General features: G+C 41.6%; 2 protein-coding genes across 2 annotated transcripts in view; both read right to left on the bottom strand.

Moving 5' to 3' along the window:
* The window catches only part of LOC111861006 (pleckstrin homology domain-containing family G member 3-like), a 43199-nt gene extending 41113 nt beyond the window's left edge, over positions 1 to 2086 (bottom strand). The window contains exon 1 of the mRNA XM_072702641.1: positions 1624 to 2086. The gene's annotated coding sequence lies outside the window, so the exon portion shown is untranslated. The remainder of the gene's footprint in view (positions 1 to 1623) is intronic.
* A 5279-nt stretch (positions 2087 to 7365) lies between these two features.
* On the bottom strand, positions 7366 to 16968 carry LOC111861017 (kunitz-type protease inhibitor 1-like). Its single transcript, XM_023845275.2, has 11 exons — positions 16720 to 16968; positions 16117 to 16543; positions 15470 to 15627; positions 14706 to 14847; positions 10122 to 10292; positions 9943 to 9990; positions 9641 to 9772; positions 9180 to 9230; positions 8927 to 9097; positions 8789 to 8848; positions 7366 to 8246 (listed from the first exon to the last, which is right to left on the bottom strand). The coding sequence occupies exons 2-11, from the start codon at positions 16514 to 16516 to the stop codon at positions 8059 to 8061; spliced, it is 1521 nt and encodes a 506-aa protein (XP_023701043.1). The 5' UTR covers positions 16517 to 16543; positions 16720 to 16968; the 3' UTR covers positions 7366 to 8058.
* Positions 16969 to 17332: the final 364 nt, after the last annotated feature.

The following is a 17332-nucleotide window of genomic DNA, read 5'->3' as shown; positions in this document are numbered from 1 at the left end:
GACACGTAACATCCACACCATGCATGTTGTTTTAGAATAGTAGAATATATTAATTATGTTTTTGCTTAAACAACAATAAAAAGGGTACACAGTTGGTCTCCCACCATGTGCACTGTCATCAGCACAAAATATGTCTGATAAACGATAAAATTCACCATTCCCCCTGATTTGTTTTTACAACTCAACTACTGCACATAACCCTCAAAACAGTATTTTCACCCAGATTGAAATTGAGGACCTTTTGCTTGTTAGGCCAATGTGATAAGCACTACACTATGGAAACTGAACATTTATTGCATCCTCCTCCATTTTCACAGTGCAACTTGAAAACAATAAAACTTTTATGATGAGTTATTCCGTTAGAGAAGAATAACTTGTTCATTGTTTTATGGACATGAATCTATGCATCACAAATGCAGCATCCGTGGACTGAGTGACATGTTTTGTAGAGAAGCTTCTGCTCTGATTTATTCACTCTGCATGTGACCATTTTCTGATACTGTGAAATCTCTCGTTTTCAGAGCTGTAACATTTGCTTTCTTAGCCACACTGAGGTCTAGTTGGAAGGACCCATTAATTTTAAGATTCAAATGCCATTTTTTTATTTTTCTCAATATTTTTCTCAATAGAGAAATAGATTTATTGTGCACTTCAGTAAAGTGATTTTAAAAGTGATTTTCACCAGATATGCAACAACATAGAGTGTGTTACTTCAATAATGTCTGTAACTGCGTAGGCGGCTCTCAAAATTAAGTGGGGTGCCCACGTACTGGTTGGTTTGGTATTTGAATTTGCTATAACTATATATAGCTATATACTCATGGGCATTGGAACCTGGGGCAGGGGGGCGGGTGCCAGAGGTGGGAGATCTCTCCCAACAAATAGATTTTGTTACTTTTAGGTTGTGTCCCTCGCCCCCTAAATATCAAACTGTCTTCTTCAACACCATTGAATACAGTATAATAATAATAATAATAATAATAATAATAATAATAATAAAACCGCTCATTATTAGTTATATGTGTACAGCATAATTTTTTATCAGTTATGTTAATAAGTCACAGTTAAAGTCAATCACAACACATTTAACTGCAGACAAAAATGTGACGTAGGCCTATATCCGTTAATGTTGGTAATCCTACATATCTCTAAATGAGCATTAAAGATAATGGATAATAGTAAGATTTTTCGACGATTTGGTTAACTTAAAACCAACAACTGAAAATTATGTATTTATCTGCGAGATTCAAAAAGATATAAAAACTAAAGAAAACTACGCAAATGTATTCTGTAATTCCCCAGTTTAATATTATAAAGTCTCTCACATACTACACCGACAATGAATGACATGTAGTTTCAAGTTTTGTTATGGGTACAGTATCTATTCCACACACAGAATACATTCAAAACCATTAAAACTGCAGCATGACGAATGTTAAACGTAATACCCCCGTCCAAAATTTTAAGACAACAATATATTGAAATCAAGTCATTAAGTCAATATAACAAATGAAACTTTACATACATAAGAAATGAAAAATTACATAGCCTACCGCATTTGGGAGCGTGTTTACTTTTCTTATTGAACGTTTCCGACGAAAGCTATAGCTTGAAATGACATACCTCGATCTCTCCTCTGTTAATTGGTCGTATCCATAGAAAGATCCTCTGCAGCTAACCTGTTAACCAGTAACCACAAAGAAAACAAAATACACTAACTGCTTCAGATCGGATAAGCAGCATCTCGTCTACAGCAATCGCGCCTGCGCCTAAAATAGTAAACTTCCGTCGCTCACTTTCTTAACCGTTAAGCAGCTGTAAGATCGTACTCATCACGAGCATCGCGAAACAAACTAGACAAGCGAATATTTAGACTATTCACCAAGAATTATTTTTTCGCAATATGAAGCGGAAGAGAATGCTTAAATACACTTCGATGCTATATGTTTCAATATCTTATTTTAAGCTATAAATCTGATTGATTTCTGTTTTTAAAGGAGCGTTTCAACGTCCATCAGAAAGGATATAAGAGAAGGGGACTCGTCTGGTAAGCAATACGGAAAATTTGATTTAGACTGAAGAACCGGGTAAAAGAAAATATTTATAATGAAAACTGGTGTACTCCACCACGTGGTTTTGAAAAAGGATTGAAAGCGAAAATATTCTAGGGACGTCACCCCCAGCCCCGTAATAATGTTTTAATTCGGTGATCAGGCAAAATCCATCCAACCATCTTCTCTGCTTATCCAGGTCACTATTATGGGAATGCCTATATGCAAGGTGAACAGACACGAGGCAGCAACACAGCCTGAACAAGATGTTGGTGCATCACAGGGCACTCATACACAGATGAACAATCATACACTATGGGCAATTTAGAGACACTGATTACTGTAAAAACATGTGGGACTGTGAGAGAAAAGCAGAGATCCTGAGGGACAACACTGAACACTGGGAGAAGGTGCTGACTCCAGACACAGAAGGTTGAGGTTGGATTCGTACCCTAATGCTGGAGACCTAAGGCAGCCATTCTCCTGCTAAGACAAAACGTCACCCTGTTGGCAGTGTGCATCAGCAGTAAATAGTCTGCAATGAAGCCTTGCGAAGTGAGATTTCAAAACAACAAAAGGTAGTTTAAAAGGGTCAGTGCAGACCCATCAATCACAGACTGCAAAATTATTAAATTTGTCAAAGGGAAGAGTCTCAAAAAATCATGACAGCATATACCAAGCACATTCTGAAGAACAGTGATCAAAAGACAAAGCTGACAGGGATAGATGGACATTCAAAAATTACAATAATGGTGAATCAGCACTTCATTGATCCAATCTCAATAAAAATTGTACTTCATTGGTGCCATTCAGAAGTCACAAAGTCAAAGAGTCATAATATGATAATGATAATGGCCCCATAAACAATGCTAATCAAATTCAGAAGACGTTTCATGAACATCAGAATAAAATCATGCCCTCTCCATTCACCAGGGATAAAAAGCCTTATGAGAAGTTCCTGAGTGCAGAATGCAAGATATATTGCCATCTCATTCGTCCCCCAGAACTGGAGGCTTTTCTTCTTAACGAAGTTCAGGGGATTTGGACGTTCAAGACTGTAGCATTTTGAGCAGGAACCAATAACATTCATAAACATAAAAAGAAATGCAAAACTACTAGATGGTGACCCTAAATGTGTGCATGGTTGTTTGCATATGTGATTGCTTGGTGCCATCTGCAGGGGGTACCCAAGAACAGATTCTGGGCCCCTTGCAGTTAAGGAAAATAAGCAGTTAAGGACAATGAATGATAATAAATATTTTGCACTAGGGTTTGTGGGTTTTTTTTTTCTCAACCAATGGTGTGCAGGCAGTCCCCAGATTACAAACCAGATCTGTTCCTTAATTCGGACTTTAAGTCAAATTTGTTGGTAATTCACATACACATACAGTACATAATAATTCCATCCATCCATTTTTTGAAACTGCTTATCCTGTTAAGGGTCGCCGGGGGTCAGGAACCGATCCTGGAGTCTATGGGCACAAGACATGGAACAACCCAGGATGGGGCGGCCACATAATAATTATACAGCAATAATAAAAGTAACTACATACGATACTGTACTGTACCTTGAACCAATGAATCACTGATGCCACGCAATGTTTTCATGTACATCACGAAGTATTACGAACCATCATATATAACCCAAATTATTTTATATAATATACTTTATGGCAGTCTGGTCCAAAGCATAGGTCGTCTATAAGTCGGACATTCTTAACCCGGGGACTACCTGTAATCACAGAATGAGAGCCAAGACGTGCCTTGCCAGAACCATAGCTGAGAATCCAGGTGAACCTGTGAAAGACTGAGCTTCACTCACCATAACATCATGTTCAGCTTGGATCATCAGCACTGCCTTCATCAAGATCTGCCAGGAACCTAAGGGTAATGATAGATGACCAGCTATCCTATGTTGACCACCTAGTAGATTCACTGTGTATAACATCAGGAAGAATAGGCCTTATTTGTCCATGTAAGCAGCTCAGCTTCTCGTCCAGGCACCTGTCATCTCACAAACAGAATACTCCTTACTGTAAAGGCTACCAGCTTATGCTATAAAACTGCTACAGTTTATTCAAACTGCAGCAGAATGTCTGGAATTCAACCAGTCAAAAGGCTCTAATGTAGGGTTCCTCAATTCTGGCTCTAGTGGACTAGAATGCAACACAGTTTGCAGGTTTGCATTAGAGCAGGGTTTCTCAACCCGGTTCTCGGGGACCACCAGACGGTCCATGTTTTTGCTCTCTCCCAATTCCCTGCCAATTGGGAGAGAGCAAAAACGTGGACCGTCTGGTGGTCCCCGAGGACTGGGTTGAGAAACCTTGCATTAGAGTCCTTAGCGCTGGCTTTCAGAGCCATTAACAGAATAACACCTGTTGCCATTAAGTTGCTCCTCATGACCTACAACCCATCTCACCCTTTTTGGTCAGCAAACAGCAGCCATCTGGATTTCCCCCACCTTTTGAAAATAAGTCTAAGTCCAGATGTTTTTCATATGTTCAATACCCATCTCTGACTGGAGCACTACAACTAGCTCATCCAACCACTGACTGTCCAGGTCTGTCTTCTACCTGCCATCTGCTATCCTGAATCTGGATGATGTGAACAGGTCTCTTGCTGGGTTCTTTTAATGTTATAATGTAATGTACAGCTCCTCCTCTGATGGAAGCTCAGCCTAGCTGCACTAATGCCTAGCTAGTTCCTTGACAGCTCTGAGACATACGTTTCCCTCTTTGCTACCTTGCTTTGGAAAAAAGCATCAGCTAAATAAATGCAAATAATACTCTTGGTATGTTCAATGAACCAATATTTCATGCCAATGCAAAAAAAATCTTTGCAAAAAGCCAAAGCCCTCCTTTAATGGACACACCACCGGAATTGAGCTTCTGCTGAATGCAAAACTGCCAGCTTCACATCTACTTGTAACATGCTGAGCTTACACTGTCTGTAAACATGCAGTATCATACAGGAGAGTGGAGTTCATTCTCCATGTGTCATATCTTCAGTAAATAAAACCATTGAAAAGAGGCAGCATGGTAACCAGAAATGTTAGAGAGCATTAAATGGTAAATGAACTGCATTTATATAGTGCTTTTCTACTCCTACAAATACTCAAAGCACTTTACAATTCATGCCTCACTTTCACCCATTCATACACTGGAACATAAGAAATTTACAAACGAGAGGAGGCTATTCGGCCCATCAAGCTCGTTTGGGGAGAACTTAACTAATAGCTCAGAGTTGTTAAAATCCTATCTAGCTCTGATTTAAAGGAACCCATGGTTTTAGCTTCCACTACACTAGCAGGAAGACTATTCCATACTCTAACTACACGCTGTGTAAAGAAGTGCTTCCTCAAATTTGTTTTAAAATGTTCTCCCGCTAATTTCCACTTATGGCCACGAGTTCTAGTATTCAGACTAATATTGAAATAGTCATTTGGCTGAACAGCATCCAGACCCATTAGAATCTTATAGACCTGAATCATATCCCCCCTTAGTCTCCTTTGCTCAAGGCTAAACAGATTCAGTTCCGCTAACCTCTCCTCATAAGACAGTCCTCTAAGACCAGGAATCATTCTCGTAGCTCTTCGTTGCACCTTTTCTAAGGCAGCAATGTCCTTCTTGAGGTATGGTGACCAAACCTGCACACAGTATTCTAGGTGGGGTCTTACCAAGGAATTATATAAGTGTAACATCACCTCCCTTGACTTAAACTCCACACATCTAGAGATATAACCCAACATTCTGTTCGCCTTTTTTATTGCTTCCCCACACTGGCGAGGGTGGGACATGGAAGCATCAACATACATACCGAGATCTTTCTCGTAATCAGCTACCTTTATTTCAGTGGAACCCATAAAATATCTGTACTTTATATTTCTGCTCCCTGCATGGATTACCTTACATTTATCTGTGTTAAATTTCATCTGCCAAGTATCAGCCCATTCGCTAATTAAATCCAGATCCCGTTGAAGCCTCTCTGCTGCTAGATCAGTATCTGCTACCCCGCCCACCTTGGTGTCGTCTGCAAATTTAACCAGTTTACTGTACGTATGTGTGTCAATATCATTAATGTAAATTAGGAACAATAGTGGTCCTAAAATTGAACCCTGCGGTACCCCACTATGAACGGAGGCCCACTGTGACATTGTGCCTCTAATATATACTCGCTGCTCCCTGTCAGTTAGCCAGTTTTTGATCCAAGCTGCCACAGTTCCTAAAATCCCTGCAGCTTTAAGCTTTAGCAAGAGCCGTTTGTGGGGGACAACATCAAAGGCCTTCTGGAAATCTAAGTAAATCACATCATAGGCCTTTTTGTGATCAATTTCACTTCAAAGAACATCCTCAAAGAACTCAAGTAGATTCGTTAAGCAGGATCTACCTCTCCTAAATCCATGTTGGCTATCCTTTATAATGTTATTTGCATCTAGGTAATCTACCATTTTCACTTGAATTATAGCTTCCATTATTTTTCCAGTAATGCTAGTAATGCTAGGTGAAGGCTGCCATGCAAGGGTTCAGTGTCTTGCTCAAGGACACTTTGATGGGGTCAGGAGGAAACAGGGCTTGAACTTGCAACCCTCTGGTTGCACTACCACCTGCGCCACCATCAGCCAAGTAAGATGGGGCAAAAGAGAATTTCCCCACAGGGATCAATTAAGTATTGTTGTTTGGTTCTACATACACAATGAATACATCGTTCATGATGGCAGCACTTCCAGCTCTCTTTTCTGGACATGAGTGGGTTCAGAGTTGGTTCAGAGCAGTGGGCATCCCCATCAGGCAGCACTTATGAAAACATGCCAGAATAATTAAAATCCCAGCTGCTCAAAAGTCTAATACAACAAAGTTACTTCATAAAATATATAAACCTCAATTCCAAGCAGTTCACAAATCATTACACTTTCAGAATAATTTGACTTCTTCTATTTTCATTGCAAATACGCACTACTGTTCATGCAACAAGAAATTAACTGTAAAACAGCACATCAGTATCAAAGTCTACTCCACTAAATTCTACAGAAAGTAGAATAAAAATGGCACAGAAAAAATTCAGAGCAGAATAAACATTTCTGACAACTAGTATTTATTAAAAAAAAAAAAACACATAGAAGATAATCCTGCTAATATTCCTACAAATGTGAGGCAAGAAAAGACATTCAACCATAAGGTATATGAATACGTATATACATGGATAGGTATATACATAAAGTAGTGAAAACATTCACAAGACTGGGAAGTGAAATTCTGATTGAAGATGTCCACTTTTCATTTGCGTATATTTAGACAGAAATTGATTTACGGGGATGTTTCACAAATCATTTATACAGATTTTTATAAGCATAGGGGATATCGTAAGCATCACAGAATATGTTAAAATTTGTAAAGCAGTTTCTCTTCAAACACAAATATATCTATTTTTATGAATATTTTGTTAGTGTTAAAATTCTATCCTCAATTATATTCTAAACACCATCTTCCCCATCCCTGCAAATATGTACATGGACTCAAACATGCATATCTTCTTACAACCAAACAGCCACTGTAAACAGTCACTCTCTGTGTACCATTAGTCTAGTAAAAACTGTCAGAGCCGTGTCAGAGGCAGTACTGAGTAAGGGGGGGAGGCAAGTGTCCTCCCATCGTAAATTTCAAAATAAATACATCTCATATCAGTGAAGGTAGAAGAAAGTCTTTCTGTGACTGACAAACAAAAAGCAACAATAAAATCCTCAGGATTTTGGCTGAAAATCCCCTTACCCTGAGACCTGCAATCTCACAAAACACCAATTCAACTCCTACCCCCCCCCCCAAAAAAAAAAACAAAAAACAAAACATGTAACAATGAATCCTAGCAGTGCATAATACATGAATTGGACTATTAAACTGAGTCACACACACTCCTCGGAAATGAACTGCCAAGTAAAATGTCTGTTCACCAATATAGCTCACAGAGAATGATAAGTGTAGGAGGGTGTTTCTAGGGGGGCGGGGCTGCACACTCAGAGGGGCTTGGTGGTCGTGTTGTAAACCAGGTGCTCTGCATCGTCCTGGACAGGCACGGGGGTGGGGTTAACAGGCACACGTTGGTGATGCACCTCCTCCTTCTTGGTCTTGAGGGCGCGGTACACCAGCACCGCCAACAGCACCGCCATGACTCCACCCAGCAGAAGGCCGATAACGACACCAACTGAGGCAGAACAGCAGACAGACACCAGCTCAGGACAATGGCCAGTGTTAATGACAGCACTGACAACCAGCATTAAATTACTGCATTCTCAGTTTTCTGGTTTTTAAATCCTCAGGTTCCCATCAAACCCTGATGGCTTCCATGATGGTGAAATGGGAATTGAGGACAAATATCAGCCCCGATGCACACAAAGTATGTCAATGATGGTTTTACCACCATCAGATCTTTGCTAAGTGTGATCTGGACTTGCATTCCTCTGGTGCAGTCAAAGCAACACTATTTACCCTGTTGGGGCACAGGTGAGATCTCAAGCTTAGAAGGCCTGTGACCGAACCCCAACGCTGGGCTTTAACTGATCACTGCAGAATTTGGAAAACTACTTCTTCATGACCTCATACATGCACACACGCACGCTTGTAGATTTACCTGTTAAGAGAAATGAAGCTTTCATTTTAGGTCTGTCATCTGCAATTCGACTAACATTTTACTTTTAGTGGCCATGCTGGCTTACGTTAGCGGCTATACCTGGAAGAGCCACCTACCAGAATGGCTTTTCTCCTCCTTGGAGCGCTCAAAAATTCCCCGCAAGAAGACGTCGTCCTCTGAAATAAGCACAAGTTAGTTTAGAGGATGGCCAGCCCGGTTTCAGCAGCCCCGAATGTATGCGGCACTCCTGCTACCTGTGATGGATTTGCAGGTGTCCAGGCAAGTGCTCTCTATGTCGAAATTGTTTGGGAAATTTCCGCAGCCACCGTAGATGAACTCGAAACACTTCCGGTAGATTGGGTTATAGTAGAAACGGGTCATGTAAGCCCGGCAGGGCCCAGTCTCTGGAGGCACCGTGCAGCGCACTGTGATGAAGAGGACAGTGCTGTGAGTTCTGCGCGGCTTCAGGGAACAGGCGAAACCTCAAACTGAAATGATGAGACTTACCTTCCAGTTTATCCACAGGGATATTCAGCAGGTGATTTAATGTCGTGTTTACTGGAGACAAGAAAAAAAAAAAGTCAGGCTACTCACTTTGATTTCACAACAAGCAGCAAATACGCAAGCATAAGCATCCCCACTTTATTAGCAGTTCAAAGACCACTGGTATATTTTTCTTTACTGTTTTTCACCAATATTTAAACCGCAGATTAGAAAAGAAACATTACACTGCAATTTTTTATTCTAACACACAAACTTTATTACTGTACTCAGAATATCTATCACTGCAGAGTTAAACTGATGCAGATTAGGAGCATAAAACTTAGTGCTATAAGAGGTTTTTAAGCTTTTCAGAAATATAACTAAACTCTTCTATTGAGAGATTCTGGGTGCCTTGATCCTGTTGCTGGTTGGCGGTTTTGAAAACGGGGAAGTGGGAACAGAGAGGATCAGCCAGGACCACTTACAGTACTGACAGGACGCTTCATCGCTGCCATCGTGGCACTGATTCAGGCCGTCACACTCCAGCTCGGCATCCACACAGCAGCCGTCGGCGCAGGAGAAACGCTGTGCTCCGCAGGGCTGGCCGCATACAGGGGCTGGTCAAGACACGGCAGCACAGTGACCAAGTACACGCCATTCATCTTTATCACCTTTCACAACAATGGTGTTAAAGTGTCCCAAAAGACAAGATGAGGTGTGTTTAGTGCAACAATGGGGCTGCACTTTTGACATTTCCTCTTGTTCCAGTATCGGCCTAGCGAGTTACCTTTGGTTTCAGGTGGATGGAACCCCCTACTGGCATGAGTAGACACTTCTGCAAGACAGGACAAACGGGAAACAGGGAGGTACCAGGGATTATTCTCAGCATATTAAGGACACTTTATATTCCTTTGTAGGCACATGACACATGCTGACACACGCACACACACTCGTGCAAACTGTTACCGGACGCGCCCATGCAGGTGTTGTTACACTCCGACTGGGTGAGGTAATTGTTCAGGTTGCTCTTGCACCCTCCGTACGCGAAGCTCTCGCACATTTGCGAGGAGGCGTTGTAATACCAGCGGGGGAAGTGGGCCCGGCAGGGTCCGACTTTGCTGGGGACGAGACAGTACCCTGTAAGAGACACAGACGTTTGGCTTGAGTCCCGCAGATTCCACAGCACTGTGGTTCATGTTGAGTCACACTGGGCCTGTGACCAGGAGCTCAGCCCATCAGGCACATTAAGAATCTCCAGCTTTCTAGGTGGAAACTTGAAGGCGTTTTACATATCCTGGTGGCATCCTCTTTAGGCAAAACTAATAACACAGCCGTCCCTACATTTCAGAATATTCAGTGTCCTCACTTTCACTTATCCAAAATTGAAAAATTAGTATGAAATTCTTCTATAGCTGCACAGTTTTGTTAAAAATTGCCCCAAACTGAGGATGAAAAGTTTTCAGTCCTCTTCCTCTCACATTGAAATGAGTTTCTTCTTCCAGCATTAATTGGTTAATTGGTCACCTTATTTTGTTCAGTTCCAGCTATTACTTTTCATGCTATATGATGACTGCAAAAAGAAACAAGGGAACTTAAATGGTGGGACTCCAGTCTGCATCCAGACAGAAGCAATGTAACCTGACCCGCACTATGGAAACCTCCCCATCAGCAAAATTAACTTACATACAGAAACCCTGCACACAAAGTCATGCATTTTAATATTCTATAATTGTAGAAATTAGCAATAAGAAACATGGAGTTGTCAAACAGTGAGGATTATTTTGTGGTCCTATCACTTCTGAGCAGGGGGAAAAAAAAAAAAGAGGTAAAATACTTCAAGCCATGAAGAGAAGGGAGAATTTCACCTGTTGATATAGGAACTGTGGAATTTTCACCATCATTTCCAGAAGTATTTCAGATTGTAAGTAGTCCAGTTTGATAAGCTACTAAGAATACTGGAACCACATATTAAAATTGCAATCCAGTTGGTCCTGAACAGTAGCTAGCAGTGTGTCTAAGATAGGGCGCACGTGCGCGTACGCAAACACACACACACTAGCCATAAGTTTAATAGGCACTGGAAATATTCATAAAAGATTATATTCAATATTTTTTAATGGATGTGAAATAATGCAGAAAATTTAACCTGTTCCAAGAACTTTACTGACAGACAAAAGTTTCAGAGTGGATGTGCAAACGTAACTCACACCACATGAGGTTGTATATATTTCAGATGAAATACATGGACTTGCTGTGCAATGGCCGCCAGTGAGCTGCAGATTCCCTATGAAATCCCACATTGACTGCTATACGAACATATTACACAGGAAGTCTAAAAGTCAGCAGTGACCTGGCCTGTTAACAAGTTACCAGGTGCCAGTCAGCTGGCCTCTCACCATATGTGGGTAAGAACGGCCATGCAATGCTAAGATGAATGACAGGTCAGGATGCTGCTGTCACCTAGCCACAGCTGCACACCTCCCAGCTGCAGGCCACAGCTGCACATCCACTGCATCTGCGCAGCCAAACCACATGGCATGTACAGCAGTAACCCCGCTTCACCTTCTCTCACAGAAAACTATGTTCTCATAGGAATCACTTCTGAGCAATGCCCCCCATTTCCTTCCAAACATGACTGTCAGAGAGATAATTAAACTGAGATGCATCGTGCCCATTGTCATGCCACCGGAGTCAGTTTAGAAGGCAGCCATGACACATCTAACTGAGTCTATAGATCCTTCTTGGGGCAAGAGAGCATGAAGGCACTGCAATTTCCCCAACAGCAATTGCAGCCTTGCAACTTGCAATGAGGTTCTGCCATAGATCCATTTCTAAGAGGATAATTATACCCAGTCTTGTAGGGGGTCGATGCAACCCAAAGCCTTTAAACAGGCAACGGTAACAACAAGCAAAAAAAATTCAGGTAGACTAAAAGCAGAGCAGTACTGCTGTGGCAGGAACTTCAACATAGCTTTGGCCATCAGTGTAAAGGCCGCCTCGTTTGGGGTGTTCCTCCATTTGTGAAATCGCAATTCAGGCTTAAAACCAGCCAGACGAGTTCCAAACAAAAGGAGCGGCTTCTCTAGGCTGCTGACGGGAACACTTCCTGTTTCAGAAGAAACTTCTTGGGAAGAACAGAGAACCATCCTATTTGTCTGGAATATACAATATGCTGAACCAGTTGTCATTTCCTGCCTTGGGTCTCACGCTTTTGGAGGGTACGACTACAACTTAAAGCATTATTCCATGTTGAAATGTTTCTTGTCAATGGTGAGGTGACAAATGAATCACATAAAAGGAATGTGGCACAGAAGTAAATATCAACTGCATCATAGAAGTTTGCCGCTCCTCCAGTATCAACTGATCGCTACACTGTTTCTGCCCAACAACAAATTCATCGGAAATACACAGGAAGTCCAGTGAAAGTACACAAGGGTTAACAGGGGTCCAGTATTATCAAGCATGTTAGCACACGACAGCAACACATCAAATTACACACAAGTTAGAAAAACTAGTTCACTGGCATGCATTGTTGTCAGACGAACAAAATTTGTTTATAAATGCGAGCATTGGTTGGACCTGAATGTTATTACCCTCGTATTTGCCAGTGGTCACTAAATGAAATAGTCGCTAAATGAGGAGAGGGTGTATAGGTAATTTATGTACAAGACAACTGATAAGACATGACATCTAAAAAGTGTCAAAAATACTTCTTCATAAAACAAATAGGAAAGGACAACTCCATACGATATGGGTCATCCAGCCTATAGATACAGCCACCTGCCACTCAGCATATTACAATACAGTTCCAATGTGCTTCAGACTGGGGCTCAACAGCTAACCCGTAATCAGCACTGCATCTCCACAGTGCAGTGGTTTGCTTTGCTAGGTTCTCACCTGGCTTTACCATATTTACAGGCTGACCTCACAGCCTCGTACCGATGTTACAGTATTACACATCAGACTATTACACTAGGTATCGGACAATATGATCACCACCTTGCAGATCAGACACTTTACATCAATATTGCTAATTGCAGTTGACTAACACCTATGTGGCAGACAATTAAGTGATGTGATTGATTGGGCAATGGGGGGCTAATGGATAGGGAAGCAAATGCAATTCTTACATTGCTAGAGAGCTTGATTAAGATAAGGCTTTTTCTTACCTTCAATTTGGCACAAATATTACAGCTCAGTCTTGCTAAAATATTTTTACTCAGTCATAGGAAAACCTAGCAAGTTTTGCAACTGTAATAATTATTCATTTTCAAGATTATCTAGCATATGTTTAAAAATCAGTTTAAAGTTTACCTCCGCTGTTTTTGCCTGAGCAATGCATGTGGTCTCCAAAACAATCATTTTCATCCTTGCTGTTTAAATCACTCCTAGATGGGTTTGCGAGATATTCAGGTTGATCTCCTTTGTTTCATAAATACCCCAATATTTATTATAAACAAAATCACATTGCAATATTTGAAAAATTTCAAAAAATATTTTATTTCTTGTTATGCTATCCTTATCTTCTGGTATCTGTTCTTCCAACCAGATTGCAATTATATCTTGTGTCACTTCATTTGTCCACGCATTCATTATTATTAATTTTATTATTTTTTTTACTCCTGTGATATAATAGGTCAACTGGAAAAAGTCCAATACGAACAAGCTGAAAGGAGCCATATTCGCACCTATCGTAGTGGAGTCAAACATACTTCGGTCAATAAATCGATTCCTCTCCCGTGCATGTATACTGGGACAAGGACAGTAGTCCGATTAAATGGCGTAATTGAGCTATAACCGTAGCTCAACTAAGCTGTGCAGGTAAACAAAGTGACTGACGTACCCTGAGCAAGGTACTGCCCCCAAACACTGCTACATGGGTGCTGAATTAGCTGCCCCCTGCTATGTCACATGTGGTTAAATGCAGAGGACACATTTCCTTGTTGTGCACTGTGTGCCGTGTTGTGTCAACAATGACAACTAATCACTTTCACTTCACTTGACTGGAACCAACAGAGGTGGATAATTCTGATCCATAAAGTAAAAATTCAGACCAAAATTATGTTTCAAATGACCAGTACAGAGTCACAGTCACAAAGTATTCAATGAGTTGGATGAAGCAAAATCTTGGTCTGGAGTTTTACCTCTGGGAACCAATGACCATTTTCAGTATGTAATGAACTACAGCCAATGAGTGAAAAGGCCCCTGTACCACCAGGGGTCACAGCACCAGGGAAGTAGGTGTCTGCAGGTTTCTGTTTTCTTATTAAAGTAATATCACAGATAACAGAAGCACTCTGTGCTGTGGTTATGCATTGCTTTACTACAAGAGGAGGCAGCCCTGATCCTGCAGTGCCGGTATCCAGCAGGTTTGCCATTCCACCTAGTATGTGATGAACCACACCTGATCTCAGGCAGACAGTAACTCCTCAGGCAGGGCAGAAAACCTGCTGGGCACCGGCATTACAGGATCAGGGATGCCCACCCCTGGTTTATGACATCATGCCACTAACAAACCTCTAACAAATTAGTGGGTCTGCAGGTACTCACGTGCTGTTTCCTTGGGAGACAGGACCCGTACAGTGACCTGAGCAGAGTCTGACTGCCCCTTGGAATCTGTGACGGTCAGCTGGAACACGTACTCGCCCGGATGCAGGTTGGAGAGCTTCACCTGGTCCTCCAGCTCCGTTTTCTGGAACACCAAGTTTCAACACTGCAGTGCTTTTGGTACTGAATAAAATAGCCATATCACCAAAAGAGTCCTTTAGTCCAGGGGTGGCCAATCTTATCCAGAAAGGGCCATTGTTTATGCGGGTTTTCACTGCAACTCTCTCGTCAGATTACTAATTAGAGGACTGATTGGCTGAACAGTTCTCACACCTGGATTTGAACAGCTGGCCTAAAGATCACCCCAAACTCCTGCATACACACCAGCCCTTTGCAGATAAGACTGCCCACCCTTGCCTTAGATTATAGCGCCTTGACACAACAGTTCAACCTACCTTGTTCATCATCTGGATCTTAAGCATCACTTCCCAAATTGTTAAAACCGAGGTAATATCCTTTACAAATAAAGCCATGGACATCTCCATAATACAAATTATATATACTATACTAACCTATTATAATTTAATCAATGTTACATAAGTGTACAGTATTACAGCATAGACTAGATGTGTTATTAAAGAAAAACAAAACCTGTACTTACTCTGGATTAGACAGAACAGACCCATATACATTATATGTGAAGTGGCATACTGAACGGATTTTTGTAACAGCTGATTATTCTGTCCAGTTAGATGCAAAAATCCTACCTCCACAGTGACCGATTCGTTCCCACTTAGCAAGGTCCACTGGTAACTAATGATCTTATGATCATCTCGGCTCTGGAAGCCATTCAGAAGCACGTCGGTCGTCGGTTGAACAGTCATGTCCTCCCCAGCGTTGGCCACAGGAGGCCGGTCATCTTTTCCTTCAAGAGGGCAGACAAGTCCACATTGAAATGCGCATTGCCAACTGTTATTCAAAAGGTAAAATTCGGAATAGAGAATAAAATTCCTTTTAGAATAGACATATTTCTTTAGACCAGTGACCCTATCCATCTGGTTCTTAATTCGCAGTTACCAAAAAACAAACTTACAGACATTTAAATAGTTCTCTGGATGTTTTGAAATCCTTTCCCCACCCAGAAACAAACAGCGCCGGTGTTCTGTCGAAAAATACTACCTATCGAGACGTGCTATCGAGCCTTTCTGCGCATGTGCAGTTCCACCGTTTTGGGATTAGGGTTAGGTTTTAGGGGTTAGGGTTAAGGTAAGGGTTTTAGGGGTTTAGGGTTAAGGCTATCGATTAGCACTACGGTAGCATTTTTCGACAAGGCAGCATATATCGACAGAACACCGGGATAGATTTAATCAATGGTTTTGTGAAGGCTTGTGATGAAGGCACGTAAAATACTCACTTGGAGTTTTTTGGTGGCCGTCCAGGAAGTTATCGAAGACACTCTTTAAGATGTAACTGTTGAATCCCGTACGTTTTACAAACGTGCAAACATGTCTGTTTGCGTACAAACAGTCGAAAAGATAGCAGCTTTTCACGGCGTCTCCCTCCACATTCTGCTCCAGCATGGCCAGGTTACAGGTGCCATGTTTGCAGCAAGCTTGCACACAGTCTTCGGCGTGCTCCACGGGTGGGGAGTCGATGAAGGTGGCCCCGTTGTTAACCGAATCTGTTACATCTACGAAAAAGTCCTTCTTCCCTTTCTTGAAATTTGCCAGGCAGTGCTCGTCGACGCACTCGGACAATCTTTGAATTAAGATCAGCGCGAAGCATAATAACAATCCACCGAAAAACTGAGTCATTCTTTAGGTGAACGGCCTTTTTTCTTTCTAAAATAAACGCAAAAACACAGAGATAAAAAATTTATATCAAAAGCGAACGACTCCCAGATGCTGGTCTGGTCATTTGTCTTAAACAAACATTTTAGATAACACGTGAACGTATAGCCAGAATAATATACAGCTTATTTATAGCTAATAACTTGCAGTATAGTTTGTATACTTACATAGCTCGCAGTCTGTTCTGTAACGAAAGTAAATAAAAAGAACGAAGAAAGCCACTTTTTGTCACGATTGCGATAGCAACACGGCTTCCTCCCAGTTTGGACCTGTTGAATTGAGGAAGTACGCTGGAGCGCCGCTCCTTGCCGCAGTTGTGACGCAGCCAACCTGGGGCTCACCTGCTAGCGCCCTGATGTCAGCGGGCGGCAAGTGCGCCGAAAGCTGCCAAAAGCCGCAGCGTAAACACACTCGCATTTTAGGTCCACACAGCAAGCCAGGAAATATGGAGACTGAGGGCCTGTACTACGAAGCGTGATTACTGGTTTATCGGGGTAACTTGTCGGATTTAAGGTAGTCTGGGCAAAATGTACGTGAACGAATATGAAGTCCATTTAAACTGTGGTACCTAAATCCGACAAGTTACCCCGATAAGCCAGTAACCCTGCTTCGTAGTACAGGCCACGGATCCGTCAAATGCATCCATATGCGTTGTAAATTTATTAATTTTTTTATGTTTTTTCCTGCATTTTTTCCCGCGTATAATAGAAAGTTTTCCAATATGTGCGCTAGAATGTTTGAGTCGCGGCATTCGGCGTAGTTGGATTTGTCTTTATGACA

Source organism: Paramormyrops kingsleyae, chromosome 19, assembly GCF_048594095.1.
Source record: "Paramormyrops kingsleyae isolate MSU_618 chromosome 19, PKINGS_0.4, whole genome shotgun sequence".
NCBI lineage: Eukaryota > Metazoa > Chordata > Actinopteri > Osteoglossiformes > Mormyridae > Paramormyrops > Paramormyrops kingsleyae.
Note: the sequence above shows the minus strand (reverse complement) of the source record. Positions and strands in the feature narration are given on the sequence as shown.